General features: G+C 34.6%; 1 protein-coding gene across 3 annotated transcripts in view; it reads left to right on the forward strand.

Moving 5' to 3' along the window:
• Positions 1-22,838, forward strand: part of STAG1 (STAG1 cohesin complex component) — a 382,246-nt gene that overhangs the window by 292,755 nt on the left and 66,653 nt on the right. For 2 of the 3 annotated variants that reach the window (XM_090284291.1, XM_090284293.1), the window contains exons 15-21: positions 3,159-3,276; positions 8,607-8,710; positions 18,108-18,200; positions 18,298-18,387; positions 18,547-18,750; positions 19,771-19,841; positions 20,419-20,506. In XM_090284291.1, the coding sequence (XP_090140417.1) occupies positions 3,159-3,276; positions 8,607-8,710; positions 18,108-18,200; positions 18,298-18,387; positions 18,547-18,750; positions 19,771-19,841; positions 20,419-20,506 (768 nt within the window). The remainder of the gene's footprint in view (positions 1-3,158; positions 3,277-8,606; positions 8,711-18,107; positions 18,201-18,297; positions 18,388-18,546; positions 18,751-19,770; positions 19,842-20,418; positions 20,507-22,838) is intronic. The other variant, XM_090284292.1, reaches the window with a different exon arrangement.

Consider the following 22,838-nt stretch of genomic DNA (forward strand, 5'->3'; position numbering starts at 1 on the left):
TTCCCAGAGTGGGTGGGTCTGCGGATGTTCTAGGACCGTGGGGACCCTTTAAACAAGCGGAGTCTGCTGAGACTGGCAGTTTCTGCCTCCACCCCAACCCACACTGGAGTGCACAGTCATAAGCAATGAGGCTTGATTTTCCCCGGTGCTGGGACAGTGAGCTGCGAGTTCCAGTGAAGAGCTGGGAATGCTCCCCAGGTGTCTCTCTCGACTTTTTAAAATGTGTGACTGCGCTTTCCGCCTGCCCACCGCTGCTGCCACTGCCCCCACCACCACACTACATCCTCTCTGTCCCAGCTCCGCCCCTCCTACCTGTCTGGATGAGTATTTCTTTATTATTTCTTTGTTTGTTGGACTTTGATGCAGCTTGATTTTCTGGAACCAGTTTTGAGGTAGTTGTCTTAACTATTATTTGTCTTGATGTGATCCTCTTTGGGTCCAACTTGTTTGGGACTGTCTGTGCTTCCTGGACTTGAATGTCTATTTCCTTTGCCAAATTAGAGATTATTTCAGTTTCTTGTTCTTCTTTTTCTCCTTCTGGCACCCCTATGATTCGGATCTTGGTACATTTAAAGTTGTCCCAGAGTTTTCTTTTACTCTCCGTGTTCTTATCATTTCTTGTTTCTGTTCTGGGTGAATGTTTATTTGTTCACTTTGTCCCAAATCATTGCTTTGAATCTCGGATTGCTTCCATCATTGTTGGCTCCATGTATATTTTTCTTTATTTCACTTTCTGTAACCTTCATTTCTTCCTTTATTTTGTGGCTGTACTCAATCATTTTTTGGAGCATTGTGATCACTAGTGTTTTAAACTCTGCATCTGATAGGTTTGTTGTCTCCATTTTCATTTAGTTCTTTTTCTGGGGTTTTGATCTGTTCCTTCATTTGGCCCATACTTCTTTGTGTCCTCAATTTAACAGCCTCCCTAGTTTGCCTCTGTTGTAGGTCTGTCACACCTGTTACATTGTAAGAGGCAGAGACTTAGGTATTGTCAGTGCAGCTGGACCCATTTCACCACTTTGTGGGGAAGGGGTCAGAGAAGGAATAATATCACTTCCTCAGTACTCGCCCGTTTTCCAGTCACTTCACCCACTTCCCATAATGGACTGGCACCCCTCTGGCTGTTGTCCTGCCCTGATGATGGCTCCCAGAGTGGGTGGGTTTGTGTACATACTAGGACCATGGGGGCCCTCTAAACAGACTCTACTGAGAGTTGGGCAGTTTCTTCCACTGCCCCAACCTCCACAGGTTTTTCAGCCAGAAGCAATGAGGCTTTATTTCCTGTGGCTGGAACAGTGAGCTGCGCTGTCTAGCCTGGAGTTGGGATCGCTCTCAACTTTATGCACTGCACGTGAATGCAGGCAAGGACCGCTTTTTCTACACAGCTGCTGCCATGCCACCACAGCCTTGCCTTGCCTCTGCCACACCACGTCCCTTCCACCCCAACTCCCTGACTCCCCTCCTACTTGTCTGGATGAATGTTTCTTCTTAATTCCTTGTTTGTGGGACTTCCATACATTCGATTTTCTGGCAGTTCTGGTTGTTTTTTTGTTCTGAGGTAGATGTAATCCTCCTTATGAGTGTGTGAGGAGGGGAAGCGTATTTACCTACACCTTTACCTTGACTGGAAGTTCCATCTCCAGAAGTTTTTCAAAAATATTCCTAACCTGAAACGCTGTACCCATTAAATAATAACTCCATTTCAGCTTGGGTTTTAATAGCAACAGTTTTGAAACTCTTTGTGTTTCTAGTTTCTGTTGCTAATTTTCATTTTTGACATGTGCCACTTAATGCCTGTCACTTTGTGAATCATGTTACTGATGATAATGATCCTAGGAATAGTTTCCTAGAATATGTGAATTTGGAAAGTTTGAAGATGTCTTGCTGCAAACTTTTGCTTTTTTTTTTTTCCCAAGCAGAGATGCTAATTGATATTATTTAGTCTGCCTTGACAAAAACCACTGGGAGACTGGGGTGTGTGTGGAGGGATGGACTTCATGAGGCATTTCAGGAGCCAGAATATTAGATTTGAAATGCAGTGGAAATGAAGTATAGAATTTGAAGGTCAAGTGAGGCAGAACTTTAAATTGTTCATTCAAATATACGTTGAAGTTAAAAATAATAGAATTGGCATGCAAGAAGAAGACCAATGCACATGCCGGATGTGCTAAAATATCAAGTAGACAACCAGTAGTTCTGGAAAGGTCTGCATTTTGGGGCCACTACAAATGAGAAAACCAAGTACAAGCACATATAATTGAAATGAGTTATATAAAATATAACTTACCTTTCTTTGTGCTACATACTCTTTTCTAGTTTGTTTCAGTTTTTGAAACTTTGATCTTAATACATTAAATAAGTTTAACAGACAATGAAAAGGTTGCAATCTATAGCTTAGAAAGCAGCAGTCTACAAAGTGGTTTAGCTGGATGTCATGAGCCTCAAAGATGGAAGAATTTTTATACTATAGTGGAAAAGTTATTTTAAGTAGCAGAAGCAAGAGCAAGACCAATACATTCTTTGCTTACCTTTCCTGAAGAGCTTTATCTGAGTAATATTCTTCATGGTTTAATGACTAACAAGTGGGAGAGGGTTTAGAATGAAGTTTTAGATGAGACTCATGGTGTTTGTTTACTGATGGAACATGTCAAGAAAATTGAGATGAGCAACAGACAGCAAAAATTGGGGGTAAGGCTAGATGTGGAGTGCATTTGGTTAAATGGAAATAAAAGTAGAAAAGAGAGATGGAGAGCTTACATTTTGATCTTCACCAAAGGTGAGAGAGATGTAAAGTATTGAATACTTAGGCTGGTACCAAAATTTTAAATGCAATTCTCAGAGAAAGTAATTCATTTCCTTGAAAAAAAATGATAGTTACAGGAGACAATCCAAAAATTAGTTAAAGGTAACCTAGATCCAGTTTATAATTTCAAGAATTCTGTTTTATACTCTGTTTCCTTATCTATAAATGTCATTTACTACTATAAAAAACTTTTATTTCAATTAACATAGTACATTCTGTTATTGACAGTGGAATACATTGAGATTATTGTGAACTAGCCGTTTTAATTATGAAGAAAGTGGTTTAGTAACTCAAAATATTATTAGTAGTTTCTTCATTAAATGTTCTTCAGTCGCCCTTGATTTGTTGTTTTTAGTTGCACGAACATGCAGCCTACTTGGTGGACAGTTTGTGGGAGAGCTCTCAAGAACTTTTGAAAGACTGGGAATGTATGACAGAGTTGCTATTAGAAGAACCTGTTCAAGGAGAGGAAGGTATAGTATTTTGATAAGTTGATCTACGTGTTGTTATGGGTATCTATTAATAATAATAACATCCTGTATAGACCACATCTTAAAAATGGATATATGCAAGAATGCTGGGTGTCTTTTTGCAAAGAGAACAATTTGTTGCCTATAACAACTAAGGATATCTCAATAACTTAGATCTTTCTAGATTGACACTTGCCACCATGCCACAAAGTTTTGTTTTTTTTTTAATCTGTATGTTGTGTAATAGTCAGTTTTTATTCTGATTTGAGATACAAAATACTGGCATACTTAATTGTTAAAAAAAAAAAGGGCAACCAGAATCTTTTTGCTATATTTATGTATGACCTTGGAAAAGCCTTTGACAAGAAAGTATTTAATTAGACCACAGCCATCCCCTTTTGTTATATATTTTTAATTACTAAAAACAGAAAGTTAAAAATAGTCATTTACCTAGCTATGTGATAATTCCTGAAGTATGCATCTTATTCATGTTGCATAAGATCATGAACAGTAAAATGGATATGTATATTTAATATTCATATTCTGAAAGCTTATACGAATATTAGCTCCTTAGAATTAGAAATGCTTTCTCCTATATATGGTTTGTTTTTCAAACTAGCCCACAATAGCGCTTTAAAGACTGCTGTTTCATTTAATTCATATAACAATCCCAGAATATAGATGATACTTCGATGTAAGTGAAGCTTGAAGTGAACATGGACTTCAGAATTGAAAGAAGGAGATTCAGATTTTTAACTTTATCCTTTTTGACTGAGGTCCTCATTTTTTTTGTTTGTTAGCTTCCTTTTCTTTGTAACATAAAGATTATTTTCCCTGTATACCTTATGTTGTTGTAAGGATTAAATGTAATTAAATTAAACTTAATTCTCTGTTCTGCTTCCCCTGTTTTTTATATGGTTCAAAATCCTCGGGAATATAAAAGCAGAATGAGCCATCTCCTTCAGTAGACTACCCAAACAGGTCACCAGGAGAGTGACCATCCCCCAGTGTTCTTTCCAAGTAGTGATGCTAACTGGCATTATCTACTCTGGATCTGACAAAATTCAATGAGAGAAACAACAGGTATGCATCACTCAGTTACATCCCAGTAAACTGGACCAAATTGCCTCTTTTAAACTAAAAAAATTTTGCTTCGTAACCTCATTGTTAATCCGTAACACAAATCCTTTCCAAACTTTTTATAGATTTTCTTTCAAAGTGGAAGTTATTGTAGTATATTTGGCTCTACCTCTGATTATTATTTACTTTATTTGCATGTTTGTTTTTTCTCCATATTTTTGGTAAGAAGGTGGCCTTATTACTAAGGTGTCAAGATCTTCTGCCTACAAAGTCAAACTCTCAACTGTACTGTAGATTCCTTTCACTTATGTGATCACAGGAATATGAACATATATTCGATATTACTCTTTTTATTTTACTTATATATGTTCCTGCTAAGTTCACTGACTCATACATTCTAACTAATCTTAATATTTTCTCTAATAAAATCAATTTCCCTTCTCATTACTACTGCCCAGTCAACACTTGAGCAAAGTGCCTAGCATAGTGTTCACTAGTACATTTCATCCATTTTCCTTCTTTTGCTTGTGGCTGTAGAATATGCACATTATCATTGGGTTAGAGCTTCATGTTTATTATGATTCCAAGTCTTTTTAATCACCCCAAGCCCTATAAGATTATTTCCAAGGAGAAGAGAGGCAGAGGATATAAATTTAAGGAAGATCCAACGAACTATGCTTTGGTTTTGTTGGCTTTTTACTCTCTTTAAGTAAGATGGGTAAGTCAGTACATAATAATTACTAAGTCTGTCAGTTATCAAGGTGTTCTAGATGGGTGTACCTCATTAAAATAAGTGTACTATTCTGTTGTGCAAGTTGCTAGTAACTTGTTTAAGACTAATGAGAAATTATTATATTTTAGGTAGATAGAGTGTGATAGACTGTCCAGTGGATGAAAGTCTATAGTTAGCAGTTGTCAAAGACTTACTAATAGTAAATTAAATCACTGTAGCCTTAAGACTACCTTGCAATGTTTTTAAGGGACAGGGAATTTTTTGTTGAGCATATGCATGTATTCTACAGATAAGTAAAATTGCTGAATAAATTTTTAGTATAATCTGAGTTGGCTGGGTAATAGGTAACCAACCGGGTAACAACAAAACCATAACTTCTCTTTTTTTTTTTTAGAAGACCTCTGATTAGGTAATCTTCTGTGGTTATTTCTAATGGTAAAACTATTATCCAGTTGATGGATGAAGTAAATATGGATAAATGTAATTCTTCAAAGCAGGGAATCAAATCATTTTATAATTTTAAAATATTTATTGACTATCTTCCATGTGCAGACTAGTATATTTAACATTAAAATTTGTTCACTGTTCACATGGAGCTGTAAGTGTGTTGGAAAATAACAATGAGGGGGCTTGCTATAGGAAATGTCAAAAAAAGAGCTTCCTAGATAGAGGAAATAGCAATTGCAGCATATCTAAAGCCTATTGGTATTGTTACCTTTCAGGAAGTGCAGTATGTACATAGTGAGCCAGTGGCATAAGATGAGAAGGAGGCAGAGGCCAGATGATGTAGAACCTTTTAGTTCATGAATCAGCTTATTTCGTTCATTCTAAATGTGATAAGGTGCTGCTAAGTATTTTAAAGAGAAGGGTCATGTGATCAAATTTATATTTTAAGAAAGATGCTCTTTGTAAACATGATTTGGAGTAGGCAAAAGACCAGTTAAGTAACTTTTGCAGTGGTCTCTATGGGAAATACTAATAAAAATATTATAAAAAGAGGGAGAGAGAGTCTGGCTGAGTTTTAAAGAGTGTGGACAAGGGACAGAAACAAGAAGAGCAAATGTTAAAACAAAAAATTATTGAATTAAGATGTGCATACATATAGGAATATGTATGCAGGGTCGTTTTGGAACCCAATGAAGGATAAAATGTTATATCTTTGTTTGCATTTTTATTGTTGTTATTTAAATTTATTATACAATAATTAGTATAAACTTCTAAATTTCTAAATCTTAATATCTTTTCATTTAATTTATACCTACTTGTGTCTCTATAATCTCCACATCTGTTGATCTTTAATATAAATAAGGAAAGCAGGCAGGAACAGGGAGACAAAGATAGAATTAAATTATTCAAATTGGTCTCAACATCTGCTTTTAAAAATTCATAGGATTGAATTCAACAAGGAAAGTACAGAATCAGTGTGAAGAAAACTGTAATGTTTTGTTCAATAACATAAAATAAGATCTCAGAAATGAAGAGGGCTATATCATGTTTCTGGCTGGAAAGATTATATAAATGGCAGTTATTCTCAATATAATGTATAATTTTCTTAAAATACTAGTCTGAATTCCATTGGGTTTAAGAGAGTCTATAAAGTAAAGAGGAGGAAGTACGCAAAATATTTTAAAGTCTATGTATTGATAGAATTTTAAGATTATATTAAAAAGGCAGTGTAGCATAGTGCTAAAGAGCACAGACCCTGGAGTCAGACTACATGGGTTCATAAACTGCTCTACTACTGAGCGCTTTGAGAAGTTACTTACCCTCTCTGTGTGACTCATTTTCCCCATCTGTGGAATGTGAGAATGTTAGTTTCTATCTCTTAGAATTGTTTTGAGGTTAAAAAAACGTTAATGCAGATAAATCACTTACAATAGTGCTGAATAGTTCATTAGCCATGAGCATTAGAAAAATTTTAGAAAACGGGCTAGATGAAGGAATCTTGTTCCACTAAATATTCAAATTGGGTTAACTGAGTTGCATATTAAGATATAACGTATTGTAAGATTGCTATAGTCAAAACAGTATGGCATTGTAATAAAGAAATAGGTTAGTGAAACTAAACAAAGAATGCAGAAATAGATTTAAGTATGTATAGGAGCCTAAAACATCAAAAAGTGACCTTTAAATTTAGCAAGGAAAGCTGGTTTATTTAATGATGTTGGAGGTATAATTGACTCTTCATCTGATGGGAATAAACAGGCCCATACTTTATACTATCATCAGAAATAAATTCCAGGCAGATTAAAAGTTTACAGGCAAGCGAAAGACTGTGGGGAGTGAGGAGTAGTCAATAAAGGAGATATATTTCTATAATCTGTAGAACAAGGAGACCTTTGAAAGCAATACAAGAAACTCAGAAACCATTTTGTATCTGTATAAGATGATAGGTGTTACCCACACTTATTGTGGTAATCATTCCACAATATATGTAAGTCAAATTATTGTACTGTATGACTTATACAATGCCATTATGTAAATTATATCTCAGTAAACCTGGAAAGAAGAAAAAGAAACCAAGAAGCCATTAAAATGATTGGTGCAGGTGTGACTTTGTAAAAGTTAACTTTCTCACAAAAGATACCATAAAGACTCTGGCAACAAAAAGGACAAACTGGGAGAAAAAGTTTTCGTTGTTCAAAAGACAAAGTTACTATTTTTAATATACAAGAGTTCATAAATAAGGTGAATAACAGAAAAATGGGCAAAGAATAAAGAGAAAAATCTAGGAAAAATTCAAAATCAATGAATAAGAAAACGCATTCCACTAATTAGTAAATAAGAAGGACCAAAATAACAATGAAGTACCATTTCTCAGTCATTGGACTGGCAAAAATTAAAGGGATTCATAACATTAAGTGCTGGCAGGGGTATGAGAAACCAACATCATTGCATTTGAAAGAGTGAATTAAAAACCTTTGTCATTATCAAGATTTTAACCTTTGATCCAGTACTCCTGTTGGGAATGTATTCTGCAGAAAGAAAAATATCAGTTACATAAACATTTGTGTATTAATGATACTTATTGCTACATTGTTTATAATAACAAAAATTTGGAAACAATCTGAACATTAGTAGGAGGTTGACTAAATTATGGAACAAATTATGTAATAATTTATAGTTATATAAATAAGTATGCAGTGATTTGAAAAAGATATTCAAAATTTGTTAACTTTAAAAAATATGTAGCATGATCTTTTTTCTTTCTTTTTAATGCCTTATATGAGCTTTCAAATGATGTAGAAGGAAATACAGTAAAATTCTGTCTAACTCAGAATCACGGTATTAGAAAAGACCAGGTGTTAGAACAAATGAGAGTTTATCTTATTTTTCTTTACTTTGTATATATATATTTCTTGTTTGACTTATGACAAGCACATACTTCTTTAAAAAGGAACGTGGTACAGGTCTTCAGTATATAAAATAATCAGTAACAATATATGTACAATTTTTAATAACTATTCATTTTTAATACTTTTTTATTAATCCTATACTAATGTGTTTTGTTTTACCTTAGCAATGTCTGACCGTCAAGAGAGTGCTCTAATAGAGCTAATGGTTTGTACAATTCGTCAAGCTGCTGAGGCACATCCTCCTGTGGGAAGGGGTACTGGCAAGAGAGTAAGTTATATTAGTGATAAATCTACAAAAAAGGGTTTTAATGTCATTAACTATCATAAATATTTGAAAATTTTACTGGTACATGTATTCCTAAAAACATTTTTGTGAATGATACATGGTGTGGTGCTTCATCTTTTATTGTTTGCTACTCAGGTTCCAAAAATAGGTTCTTTTTATTTATTTATTTATTTATTTTCAATGCTTTTATAGCACCTGTAACTTCTTCTATTCTAGTACTTTCAAGAATTGTCATATTCATGTTCTGGTTAATGTGGCTCAGTTGGTTGGAACATTGTCCCATAACCAAAAGCCTGTGGGGTTCGATTCCCAGTCAGGGCACATACTTAGGTTGGGGGTTCTATCCCTGGTTTCGGTATGTATAATCCCTTAGTACAGGCACGTACAGAAGGCAGCCAATCTGTGCTTCTCTCTTGCATTGATGTTTTTCTCTCTCCCCCTTCCTCCCTCCTTTCCTCTCTCTAGAAGCAATGGAAAAAACAAAATGTCCTCAGGAGAGGATAAAAAAAATTTTTAAAGAATTTTCATATTCATGTCTGTTTCAAATGCAAAAAGGCTATGAAAGCAAACTGCCTAGTTTGCAAGCTCTTATATTTAGCAACTATGTAATCTTCAGATCATTAGTTATTTTCTTTGTGCCTTCATTTCCTCATCTGTAATATGGAGGGGCTAATAATGCAGTTTTAATGTTCTTATAGATGCATTAAGATAATCAGATAATCACAGGTGGGAAGATTATTTCTGGTGATATGAAGAGGTAGGCATTTCCTCTCTGCAAAAAAAATACCAATTTACAACTGGAAATTTTGTTTAAAAAACAAACAAACAAAAAACATGTCAGGGCTCTGTAAATTCACCAAACGTTTTTTTAAAAATTGAGAAACATTTTTCTTGAAAAACTGCTAAAGCTTCTGGTAAAAACAGCAGAAATATATAGCCTTCTTGCCTAGGGTTACAGTATATACAGATCCCAGAAGTTTGATTGTTAAGATCTGTAGTTTTATCAGAGTGGTACAGTAAAACCAGCAGCTTTTCTGTCAAAGAAGGTAGACCCACTAAGCGATGAGTGGTACAAGTCCCTTTGTCAACTAGAAACAGAAAACTTGGTAGAAACAACTAAGGAAAATCCACATCTGTGATATTCAGAGGTTGTGGTCCCAGTTGGTAAGAACAGTGGGCCAACTAAGAATCTAACTAAAAAGTCCTGGAAATGAGAAATCCATAAAAGGATTAGCTAAGCTCTCCACTCAACCTTGGCTGACTAGGAAACCTGAGAGAACCTTACAGAAAAATAAAAGTCAAACTGCCCTGGCTGGTGTGACTCAGTGGATTGAGCACCAGCCTGTGGACCAAGAGGTTGTCAGTTTGATTCCTGGTCGGGGCACACGCCTGGATTGCAGACTGGGTCCCCATTTGGGGGTGTGCATGAAGGTAACCCATCAGTGTCATGTTTCTTTCCACATTGATGTTTCTCTCCCTCTTTCTCCTTCCTTTCCCCTCTCTCTAAAAATTAATTAATTAAAAAAAAAAAAAAAAAGTCAAGCCAAATTTAAGAACTTGCTGACTTTGAATATGCTCTCTAACCCTCAAACAAATCAGATCTGAGAAGGGTAAAGCCTTATAAAGTATTTGAGCACAACCTCTGCCCAAATCATTGACCAATAATGTCTTGAAAAACAGAGGGGAATCCTGGGAAGACAGGATAAAAGCAATAAGAAAATTGAAAGCAGAGGCCGTACAATATGGGAGAGACTACTTACACGTATTAAATTGAAAGTTACTTTTTTTTTAAAGATTTATTATTTATTTACTTTTAGAGAGAGGGGAAGGAAGGGGAAGAGAGGAAGAGAAACATCGATGTGCAAGAGAAACATGGATTGATTGTCTCTCACACACCAGCAACTGGAGACCTGGCCCACAACCCAGACTTATGCCCTGACTGGGATTTGAACCAGTGACCTCTCGGTTTACAGGCCAGCACTCAATCACCTAAGCCACACCAGCCAGGGCTAAAGATTACTTATTTTTAAAATGAAACTTTAAAAACTAAGTTAAAATTTATATTTACTATAAAATATATATATATATATATATTTTTTTTTAATATATTATTTAGACAGGTGCACTTCTCCAGAAAATTATAGCCATATAAAGAAACAGTAAAAGGTGACCATATTCAGGGAAAAAAGCAGACAATAGAAATGGCTTCTTGTTATGTTCAGTGTTAGATTTATCAAAGACTTCAGAGCCCTTTTAATAAATATATTCAAAGAATTAAAAATATGCTCAAAAGAATTACAGGAAAAATGACCCCCCAAAAATAAGAGATCTCAGTAATGATCAATCAAATGGAAAGCCTAAAGTTGAAAAGTAAAAAGACAAGTTTAAAATTCATTACATAGCTTTAATAGGAGATTTGAAATGAAATAAGAAAGAAACAGTGAACATGAAGACATATTAATAGAAACTATCTATTCTGAAGTACAGAGAGGAAAAATGATTGAACATAAATGAAAAGAGCCACAGAAGTGCACCAGATTTGTATTATAAAGTCCCAAAAAGAAAGGAGTGAGACAAAGAGATTTGAAGCAAAAACATTTGAAGAAATAATTGCTAGAAATTTCACAAATTTTATGGGTAACATTACTCTACAGATCCAAAAAGCTTAACAAAACTAATAGGATAAATATAAAAGATTTCACTTCTAGACACAGGTTAGTCACACTGTTGAAAACCAAAGACAAAACTTGAAGGCAGCAATAGAAAACAAATAAAGAGGGCAACACAATAGGATTAGTAGTTGATTTCTTTTCAGAAACAATGGAAGCTAAAATACACAGAATGACATACTCACTGAAGGACAGTAAATGCCTACCAAGAATTTTAAATCCAGTAAAATTATCTTTAAATATTAAGGCAAAATACAAACATTTCCAGGTAAACAAAGATTGAGAGACATGTTGCTAAAAGACATGCAATAGAAGAAGTACTAAAAGAAATCCTCCGTGCTCTAAAGAATAATACCAGATGGTAACTGAATCATCAGGAAGGAATGAAGAGTACCAGAAATAGTAAATATTCTGTGGAGGATATAAAACACTATCTCTGCTATATATTTCCCCCCTTTTTTTTTCCCCTTGATTTCTTTAAAGGGATTTGAGATTATTTAAAGCAATAATTATACTATTGTAGTATTACAGTTATAAGATATATAGATAAAAGAAAAATGTGAAAACAATAGCACAAAGTAGGGTAAAGGAAATGAAACTATTAAACAAAATTCCTATATTTTGCTGTAATGTATTCAGTATTAACTTGGAGTTGATTATAATAACTTAAAGAAGTATACTGTAATCCCTGAAGTAACCACTCATACCTAAAAGAAAACAATCAACAGAGAAATTAAGGATAGTACAGTAAAAAATTTTTAACCCCAGAGGAAGCAGTAAAGGAGGAACAGAGAAATACAAAAAGACATGAGACATACAGATTACTATAGCAAAATGGCTGGCATAAATTCAGCCATATCAAAAACTATGGTAAATAGGAATACAGCTATAGGGAAGAGTTCAGAAATGGAGATTAAGAAAGCTGTGAAGCTCTGGCCAGTGTGTCTGTTGGTTGGAGCATTACATCCCATAGACCAAAATGCTGATTTGATTCCCTGCCAGGGCACATACTCAGGTTGTAGATTCGATACTTGGGTGGGGGTATGAACAAGAAGGCAAGCAGTTGATGTTTTTCTCTCGTATCAGTGTCTCTCTTTCTCTCCTTTCCTCTAAAAACAATGAAAAAAATTTCCCTGGGTGAGGATTTTAGAAAAAGAAAACTGTGGAGTGGGTATGTGATGATACTAAGGAATTGTTTAGATCCCAAGGGACTTCTGCTTAAGATGGAGGCATAGGTTGACACAGTTCCTCTCCTCACACAACCACAGCAAAAATTACAACTAAGCTACAAAACAAATATCACCCAGAATTGTCAGAAAATCAAGCTGTATGGAAATTAGACAATCAAGGAATTAAAGAAGCCACATTCATCCAGGCATGTAGGAGGGGCAGAGATGCAGAGACACAGAACAAGTAGTCTCACACCCTGTGTGGTGAATATAAATTGGGAGGGATACCTCAGGAATGAGGGTTCCCAGACCAAACCAACCAACCCAGGGTTCCAGCACCAGGAAGATAAGTGCCCATAGTTTCTGGCTGTAAGAATCAGTGGGAGTTGGGCAGTGGAAGAAACTGCGGAATCCTCTGGAGTATCCTCTTAAAGGGCCCACAACAGACTTAGGACTTATACAGACTCCCTCCCTCTGGGCTTCAACACCAGGACAGCAGCTGGAAGGCCACCAGTATCATACAGGGAGGAACTGAGGTATCTGGCATCGAGGCAAGTGCTGGGGACAGCTTCCTCCAGGGGCCAGACAGCAGCATTGTCCCCTTTCTGAGGCCTCCCACACACACAGCCACAGAACAGAGACGCCACTCAGAGACTCCCATCAACCTGGTTCACACAGTTGCCCCACCCTGACAATTACCTAAGGCTCTACTCTATCCAACTTACCAGTGCACTTTTCTGCAATAGGCTGTTCTACTTAGAGAGTCAATGCAGCTCTACCTAATACATAGAAACAAACACAGGGAAACTGCCAAATTGAGGAGACAAAGAAATATGACCCAAATGAACTAACAGAACAAAACCCCAGAAAAAAAACTAAATGAAATGGAGATAACGTATCAGATACAGAGTTCAAAACACTGGTGATCAGGATACTCAAAGAACTCATTGAGTAGGGCAACAACATAAAGGAAGAAACTATGATTACACTAAGTAAAATAAAGAAAAATTTACAGGGAACCAACAGTGGAATGAATGAAGCTGAGAATCAAATCATTTATTTGGAACATAAGGAAGAAGAAAACATTCAGTCAGAACAGCAAGAAGGAAAAAGAATCCAAAAACAAAGATAGGCTAAAGAGCCTCTCAGACAACTTCAAACATACCAACATTTTAATTACAGGGGTGCTGGAAGGAAAAGAGAAAAAACAAGAAATTGAAAACTTCTTTGAAAAACTAATGAAAGAAGACTTCCCTAATTTGGTGAAGTACATAGACATACAAGTCTAGGAAGCACACAGAATCCCAAACAAGATGGATGCAAAGAGGACCCCTCCAAGACACATCATAATTGAAATGCCGTATTTTGAAGATAAGGAGGGAATATTAAAAGCAGCAAGAGAAAAGCATTTACTTACCTACAGGGGAATTCCCATAAGACTGCCAGCTGATTTCTCAAAAGAAACTTTGCAGGCTAGAAGGAACTGGCAAGAAGTATTTGAAGTGTTGAAAAGCCAGGGCCCAAACCTAGATTACTCTATCCAACAAAGCTATCCTTTAGAAAAGAAGGGCAGGTAAAGTGCTTCCCAGACAAGGTAAAGCTAAAGGAGTTCTTCATCACCAAGCCATTATTATATGAAATGTTAAAGGGAATTATTTAAGAAGGAGATCAAAACTATGAACATTGAAATGGCAATAAATTCACAACTATCAACAATTGAATCAAAAAAAAAAAAAAAAAGAAACACTAAGCAAACAAGCAGAACAGAAACAGAATCAGATATGGAGATCATTTGGAGGATTATCACTTGGGAAAGGTAAGAGGGAGAATGGGGAGAAAAGTTCAGGGATTAAGAAGTATAAATTGGTACGTACAGAATAAACAGGAGGATGTTAACACGTTGCGTACCGGGGAATTTAAATGCCTTTTAGAAGTGATGAGAATTCTTGCCACCCGTATGCAATGTGTTAAGAACAGTATAGGAAATGGAGTAGCCAAGGAACTTGTGTGCATGACCCATGGATGTGAACTAAGTGTGGGCTGGGGGGGTGTTGCCAGAGTGAAGGCAGGGTACCAGGTGAAGGGGGGCAAAGGGGGAAAAATTAGGACAACTATAATACTATAATCAATAAAAATTTTTAAAAGAATTTGTTTTTGGAGACTAAGTTTTATTATTCTTAAGTTTTCCTCTGTTAAAGATAATATGTAATACTTAAATATTTATGGTTGGAATGAGATACCAAGAATTTACTTTAAAATCCTACAGGGAAAAAAACCTTTAGGGGACTTGATGAAACAATAATGATAGAATGAGTAGTTTTCAATTTTTCCAAAATAAAGGTTAAAAATATATATTGTCTCAAGTTTGACTGAGAGACTCTTCTGGCCAATTTTTTGTCCTTTTGACATGTCTTATTTTTCGAGCACTTTTCTTGCTATCTTTTAGAGCAAGATGCACAGGTTTACGTCTACCTTTACTGTTTATATTATATATAGCTTAGCTATGTAAAAAAAATGACTTCAAAATTTAGGGGCTTAAAATAATAACCCTTTGTTATATCATAGTTTCTGTGGTGGGTCAGAAACTGAGGAGTGGCTTAGCTTTTCTTTTGGCTTAGGGTCTCTCATAGGATTGCAGTTAAGTTGTTAGCCAAGGCTTTAGCTTCAAAAGGCTTGATTGTTAATTTACTACTTCCATAATGGCTCACTCACAAGGCTGGCAAGTTAGTGTCAATTGTTGGTAGGAGGCCAGAGATTCTCACCATATAGTAGTACTATTTGAGTGTACTCATGACAAGGCTGCTTGCCTCCTCCAAAGTGAATAATTGAAGAAAAAGGAAGACTGAGTGAATGATCTGAAAGAGAGTAAGGTGGACAATTCTGTCTTATTTCCTGGCCCTCAAAAATAATACAGCATCATCCCCACAATGTCCTTTTGGTTATATATGTCAGCCTTATTCATTGTGGGAAGAGCCTCTATACAGGCATGAATACTTGGAGGAAGAGATCATTGGGAGTCACCTTGAAGACTCATTCTAGCACAGGAATCTCCAACCAGCCCTGATTCCTTTCAGTAGAGTAGTATTTAAATTGTTTTTAACTTACTGATTTTTAGAGAGAAATCATTTTGTTGCTCCACTTATTTATGCATTCATTGGTTGCTTCTTGTTTGTGCCCTGACAGGGATGGAACCCACCTTGGCATATCAGGATGATGGTCTAACCAACTGAGCTACCCAGCCAGAACTAGAGCAGTACTTAAGGATCAAAATCTCTGTCCTGGGTGGCTCAGTTGGTTGGACCATCCTCCTGATACACCAAGGTTGTGGGTTCAATCCCCAGTCAGGGCACATACAAGAAACAACCAATGAATGCATAAATAAGTGAAACAACAAAATCGATGTTTCTCTCTGTCTCTCTCTCCCATGCTGTTCCCTTTCCTCTGTCTAAAATCAACCAATCAATAAAAATAAAGATCAAAATCTTGGCACTACAAGTACTCATTGTCAATTGGTTATCATTTCTGCTGAGCACTTTTTTTTTTTTTAATATTATTTATTTATTTATTTATTTTTAGAGAGAGGGGAAGAGAGGGAGAGAAACATCAATGCGTGGTTGCCCCTGGCATGCCCCAGCTGGGGACCTGACCCACAGCCCAGGCTTGTGCCCTGACTGGGAATCGAACCAGCGACCCTCTGGTTCACAGGTTGGTGCTCAGTCTACTGAGCCACACCAGCCAGGGCTCTGCTAGGCACTTTCTATAGACAGAGATAAGAAATAAAAATTTCTCTATATTAAAGTGTGTGTGATTAAACATTTATATTGATATTTCTGACTTAAATTTAGCATAACAGGGTTTTTCCTCAATTTTATTTTTCCCATTTTATTTGGAAATATGTAAAACAATTGAATAATTAAAAAGTTTGAAACCATGTGAAAATATATATTCAGACAAGTCTTTCTAATATACTTCCCTTTATACCTCATTACTGCCAATAACTTCTTGTTTCAGTCTTCCATTTTGCAGATGTAGATAAATTCATGCACACATACAGATACTATATACTTATTCTCAATCCTCCTCTCTCTGAATCTTTTACAAAAGATAGCTTGCTTTATACAATGTTCTGTAACTTTTTTTTTTTTTTTTTTTTAATTTAACAGTATATCCTGGGTATTGTTTCATTAACTTTATTTGGAGGCCTTCAGCTTCTGGTGGTTGCAGAGTATCCATTATGTGAATACGCTGTTGAGTTTTTTGTGTTGTTGCCAGTCTTTTGAATAATTTGTAGTGAATAATCTTGTATCAATTTATACTTGTAACAGGTGTGTTAGTGGGATAGATTGCTAAAAGTGGGATCAACTGGGTCAAAAGAAAAATGTGTGTACGATTTTGTTAAACACTGACAAATTCCTCTTTCATACACATTATGCCATTTTTGCTATCCCATCAGAGATATTGTGAAGATTGAATGAGTTCTTTACCTAATGATCATTTAATCAAACATAGCTACTTTTCTAAAATCAATATCTTTAGCTCTTTCATACATGTCAAAATAATTTTAAGACTCAATATCCTGAATATATTCTTACATACATGCTACTTTATGTAATCCCTTTGTTTTATACAAAACTAAACATAATACTTGGTAGATTATTCCAAAGTGATTATTTTATATGTATAAGAGGTTGAAAAACAAAGTTCCAGGGGGAAGAATCAGGAGGCCCTCTTACTTTCATACATTCTCAAATGTTGGGGTTACATTTATAAAATGGCAATTTATATGGGAATATTTCTGGCCTATAAAACCATTCAACATCCTAGTGGTAAATTCCTTCATGTTAATAACAAAATGCAGAATACTTTGGAGAAATTATCATTTTAAGTGCCCTTGCATTTTAATATTTTATTTTTGGAACCACCTATGATTTAACTAGTTGAATAGAGGCTAAAGTGATGGGCATCATCAGCCCTAATTTGTTCAATGACTACAGGCTATACCTCTCTGTCTTAATTATTGTCTAACAGATTTATGAGCTTTGTTACAAGGAAAACCAAATGTAAATAATTCCAGGGATATCGCTAGAGTATGCTGTGAAGATAAGTGAAAATGTATCAGCTGCTAACTGTATTTAAACAACATTAATTCCTAAGTAGTTTTAGAAAATTGTGTTTAATGTAGGTGCGTTCACTGTTACCATATTGAGATTAAAACTCTAAAAAAGTTATTTCTTCTTTGGTTCCAGTACTTTTCTGTTTATAACTGTATTTTATAGAAATGTACATGTTTGTTTTTATTTTAATAAGTAGTTTATCTAAAGTTTAATGATTCTTGAGTAAGTAGCTATTTAATAAAGTAGTAGGGCGTGTTAACTATAAATTTGCATAAAACTAGATGCCTTTATTTTTGTAGTTTGTTAAGCTCCTCTTAAAGTTTTCAGTTACATTATTTGTCAATGCTTCATCATTCTGTGTAACATTCTAGATTTATAAATTAGTACATAACACTCTTATTCTTTGCCCATTTAAATTTATTTCTAGGTGCTAACTGCCAAAGAAAGAAAAACTCAAATAGATGATAGAAACAAATTGACTGAGCATTTTATTATCACACTTCCTATGTTGTTATCAAAGGTACAGTTTTATTTACATTTTCATGATAATATATCACTGAATGCTCATTACACTGTTCTATTAAAGTAGTTACTTTTTTTTTTCCTCCTCTTTCTAGTATTCTGCAGATGCAGAGAAGGTAGCAAACTTGCTACAAATCCCACAGTATTTTGATCTAGAAATTTATAGCACAGGTAGAATGGAAAAGGTAAGACACTATGAAATTGAAATTGTGCTCTTGTATTCAGTTTTATTAACTGCACTATTTTAATTTTATATGAGCATTTGGCTTGTTATTTGACAGGTGTTTATTTTTGTTTTTTGTTATCAATCGACATATCATAGTTTTTCTTTTTTTCCTCCTCAGCATCTGGATGCTCTATTAAAACAGATTAAGTTTGTTGTGGAGAAACACGTAGAATCAGATGTTCTAGAAGCCTGTAGTAAAACCTATAGCATCTTATGCAGTGAAGAGTATACCATTCAGAACAGAGTTGACATAGCTCGAAGCCAGTTAATTGATGAATTTGTAGATCGATTCAACCATTCTGTGGAAGATCTATTGCAAGAGGTAGGTTTTAAAGTTAATGAGTAAATATAGTAATTTAGGCTAATAATTATTCAAGGTAGCTGAGTATGTAAATTATTTCCATTTTAAAATAAAATTTAGTAGAATTTTCTAAACCTTTCAGAACTTGGTGGCATTATTGCGATTGTTTATCCTATAAAGATCAACCTTGGGTATACTTTTATTTTTATTTTAAAAATTTGTTTTATATAAGCTAGAATTTTTTTATTTATTTTATTTTTTTGATCTTTTAAGAAAAACCTTTAAAGGTTTAAGACTGGCTTGTCTTAAGTCATTTTTTCTTTTCTATTTCTAGAGCCTAATTTGCATTTTAATTAAATCATTATGTACTAATGAATAGAACAAAAATTGTGCGCTTATAAGGGATGGTTGGTTATCATTGGCCAAGATAGCAGCAAACATCTCCAACTGGTTATTTTTATAATTATTGTTGCTGATTCTCACATCCTGTTCTCTCCTTCCAATCTATTTTAAGGTGGTCTTGAACACTCACAGGTTTCTATGATCTGAGGTCCAAGCTGCTATGATCTTCTTAATCTATGCAACTGATTTTTCCCTACTTTTAACTTTAACTTAAAAATATTTTTTCAACCGTTTTGATTTTTCATTGTGATTTTTTTTGAAACTGCGGAAGTAACTTAACAATCAGTAAAATCTTTGAAATAATAATTAAATTTTTAACATTCATACATACTGTTTCACTCAATAATTTTAAGGAATTTATCCTAAAATATTAATCAGACAGTAGACAAAGTCATGTTTATGACTTTGTTTAAAATGCAAAAATTGGTTATTTCTCTGTGTTGGAATTATGGGTGTTTTTTTTTGTTTTGTTTTGTTTTGCTTTATTTGTATTTTGTTACTTACCAACAGTGAATATGTACTGTTTATATAATAATAAAAATAATTTTTACTTAGGCAGTAAGTATTGATAGACTTCCATGTGAATTTGAGGATGAGTAAAGTTATGGTAATGAAGTAATATCTACTTTTTATTTACAGGGGGAAGAAGCTGATGATGATGATATTTACAATGTTCTTTCTACATTAAAACGGTTAACCTCTTTTCACAAGTACGTGATTTTATTTAAAGTAGATTTAGTGAATAATACAAATTAGCCAACATAAAACAGACTGATGCTCATAAAATCTAAGCCTTTTCTTTATATACACGTACATTTTTTAGAATTTCATGGAGAAACAAACATTTTTTTAAATACTTAGATGTATGAAAATAAAAATTGACAGCCACTTATCTACTATATTTTGAAATTGTGAGTGAATTTCAAAATACGTTTAAGCAAATGTGTTTTAAAATAAACTAGAAAGAAAGGTTACACATCCATATGGAATATGAGCTTAGGTTGACCATGTGGTAGTAATCTTCACTTAAATGTGTGAAGTTTATTGTTACTGATTTCTTTTAATGAATTCCTAATGTCAGCTTGAGCTCTCTGCACCTCTTTCTCTCTCCCTCTTATTCTGCTCTTCCTTTCTTCCTTCATAAGTATAAGCACTCGAACCTTTTATGAATATTTCTCAACTCCACAAGAAAATGAAATTTTATTCTTCCAGTCACTGAAACTGAGCTCAAATTTAAATATTTCCTTCACTCTAGAATAAAGTTAATAACATTTTTGTTTATTTTAGCGCTCATGATCTCACAAAATGGGATTTGTTTGGTAATTGCTACAGATTGTTGAAGACAGGAATTGAACATGGAGCTATGCCAGAACAGGTAGGAGTTTATTAATATTCCTTCTATCTCATTTCAGAAAGCTAAGCCTTTTTGAGATCACACAGCATTATCAAAAAAGCCTTTCAAGGAACATAGTTGATAATTTTTTAATGTAGCCACCTCTTTTGAGAATTATTGCTATGTTAATTGTTACTGATAAGCATGTTACATCTTCAGGTTTAAGCAGAAAAGTATAGAAAACCTTTGCTATAATATTCTCAAATTTTTAATGTATGGTAAACAATATTACTTTTTAAAAAAATATATTGCTATAGTAGCACTTTCAAAACTTGATTAATTTCTGATAATGGCTATATCCCAGGTAATATTCTAGATACAGATAATAGGACGCCTTAGGTATTGCTAAATTTTTGTGATAGAACCATGCACAGTTAAATAAGTTTGGGGACTTTTAGTAGACCGTAGAACTCTTTATTATTAACCATAACAATTAGTATTAACTAACAATAACAATGTGCTTTTAAGAATTAAGAGATATTTTGTGCACAGCTGACATCCATTTATGTAAACCAAAAAACCAACCCCATATTTAGGTATAGGTAGTATTTAGGGGTGATCTTATCCATTCCCTTTGGGTAAAATGGAATACATAGATGACACTTTATTATGCTAAAGCAATACAAATTTCAGTAGATGTAATAAAATTATAATTTTATATTAAAAGTTAATCACATACCTGGCTTGTGTGGCTCGGTGGATTGAGCGCCAGCCTGCAGACCAAATGGTTGTTAGTTGAATTCCCAATCAGGGCACATGCCTGAGTTGCATGCCTGGCCCCCAGTTGGGGGCATGGAAGAGCCAACCAATTACTGTTTCTCTCGCTCTTTCTCCCTTCCCCTCTCCAGAAATAAATAAATAAATAATATTTTTTTAAAGAAGTTATTCGCAGAGCCATGGCTCGCGTGGCTCAGTTGGTTGGAGCATCGTTCCATGAGCTGAAAGGTCACAGGTTGAGTTCTCAGTCAGCAGAACACATGCCTAGTTTGCAGGTTTGGTCCCTGATCGGTGTGTGTGGGGGGGGGCTACTGGTGGATGTTTCTTTTCTCTCTCTCTCTCTCTCTCTCTCTCTCTCTCTCTCTCTCTTAAATAAATTTTTTAAAAATTAAAGAAAATCCAAAAACTATATTCAGCCAATTCTTCATTGGGACCATGCAAGCTCACATTTTTACATTCCAGCTCTGTACTTTAAATTAGAATCCAGAGAAAAGAGCAAGGATATAAAGGAACTACCAAAATGTTTGCTATTGCAAACTCTCAGTTGTGCTTAACATTTTTAGGATACCTTAAAAGTTATTGTATAGCTATTTTGGGGAACTTTATTACTTTATTCTCCATATGCTTGACTAATTTTCATGATAATCAATTCAACTGGAAATTTTAAAGTCCCACTCTTTAAGGTTAACTGAATTTTTTTTCTTATTCCAGTGATCTACCTTTTCTCGCACCAGTACTGTTTTAGCTATTAGAACTTTAGAATATATAAAACCAAAATTTATTGATGATGAAAATAAAGCATAGAGATATTAAATAACTTGCCTAAGGTAACATAGCTATTGTATACCCACTCAAACCAAGCATTTAAATTCTTTTTGGTGTCTTTTCACATTTCCTGCTCCTAATCTACAACTATTGTTTACGATATCCCATACCTTCTGATTTCTGCCCCATATCAAACTCTTAATTTTTTTCATTTTTATATTTTCCACATATCTTTTGTGTTGTTTCAATGGAAATAACATGGAGAGATTAGATGCTAATATGTAATCTGTCATCGTGAACTAGAAAGCAACACATTTCTTTAGACTGATCATGGTATAGGGGTTGAGTTTAACAATAGTCAGGTTATTGCTTATTGTATAAATAATGGAGTCATGCTTTCCTTAGAAGACTACACACGTAAGTCCTTGACTGGGCTTAGAAATTATTTCAAGTACCTACTTGTGACTATCCTTTGGGTATGCATTATCAAAACCCTTTGTGATTGCCCCACCCCCACCCCCCACTCCCCTATACACACACGAATACACATACACATCCAATTTATGACCTGTGTAAACGTAATTGACCAAAATGTATTTCAGTGTCAGGTCCTGAAGCTTTAAGGGTATATTAGAAGAAGTTCTTAAAATCAGAAGACTTCTGATTTTTTTAATGACTACCTCTTGAATCTCTTCTTGTAATTATTTTTCAAGCCCTTCTACCATTTATTTAGTTGAATTCCTCATATTTTCTCTTGTAAATTACAGTAGTAGCTGCATATTTTGTCTTAGTAACCTCAGTTTCACTCTCTGTCCAATCTAGGCTCTGTTTC

This window comes from Furipterus horrens, unplaced genomic scaffold, assembly GCF_987537825.1.
Source record: "Furipterus horrens unplaced genomic scaffold, mFurHor1.1.pri manual_scaffold_7, whole genome shotgun sequence".
In the NCBI taxonomy this organism is placed as follows: Eukaryota; Metazoa; Chordata; class Mammalia; order Chiroptera; family Furipteridae; genus Furipterus; species Furipterus horrens.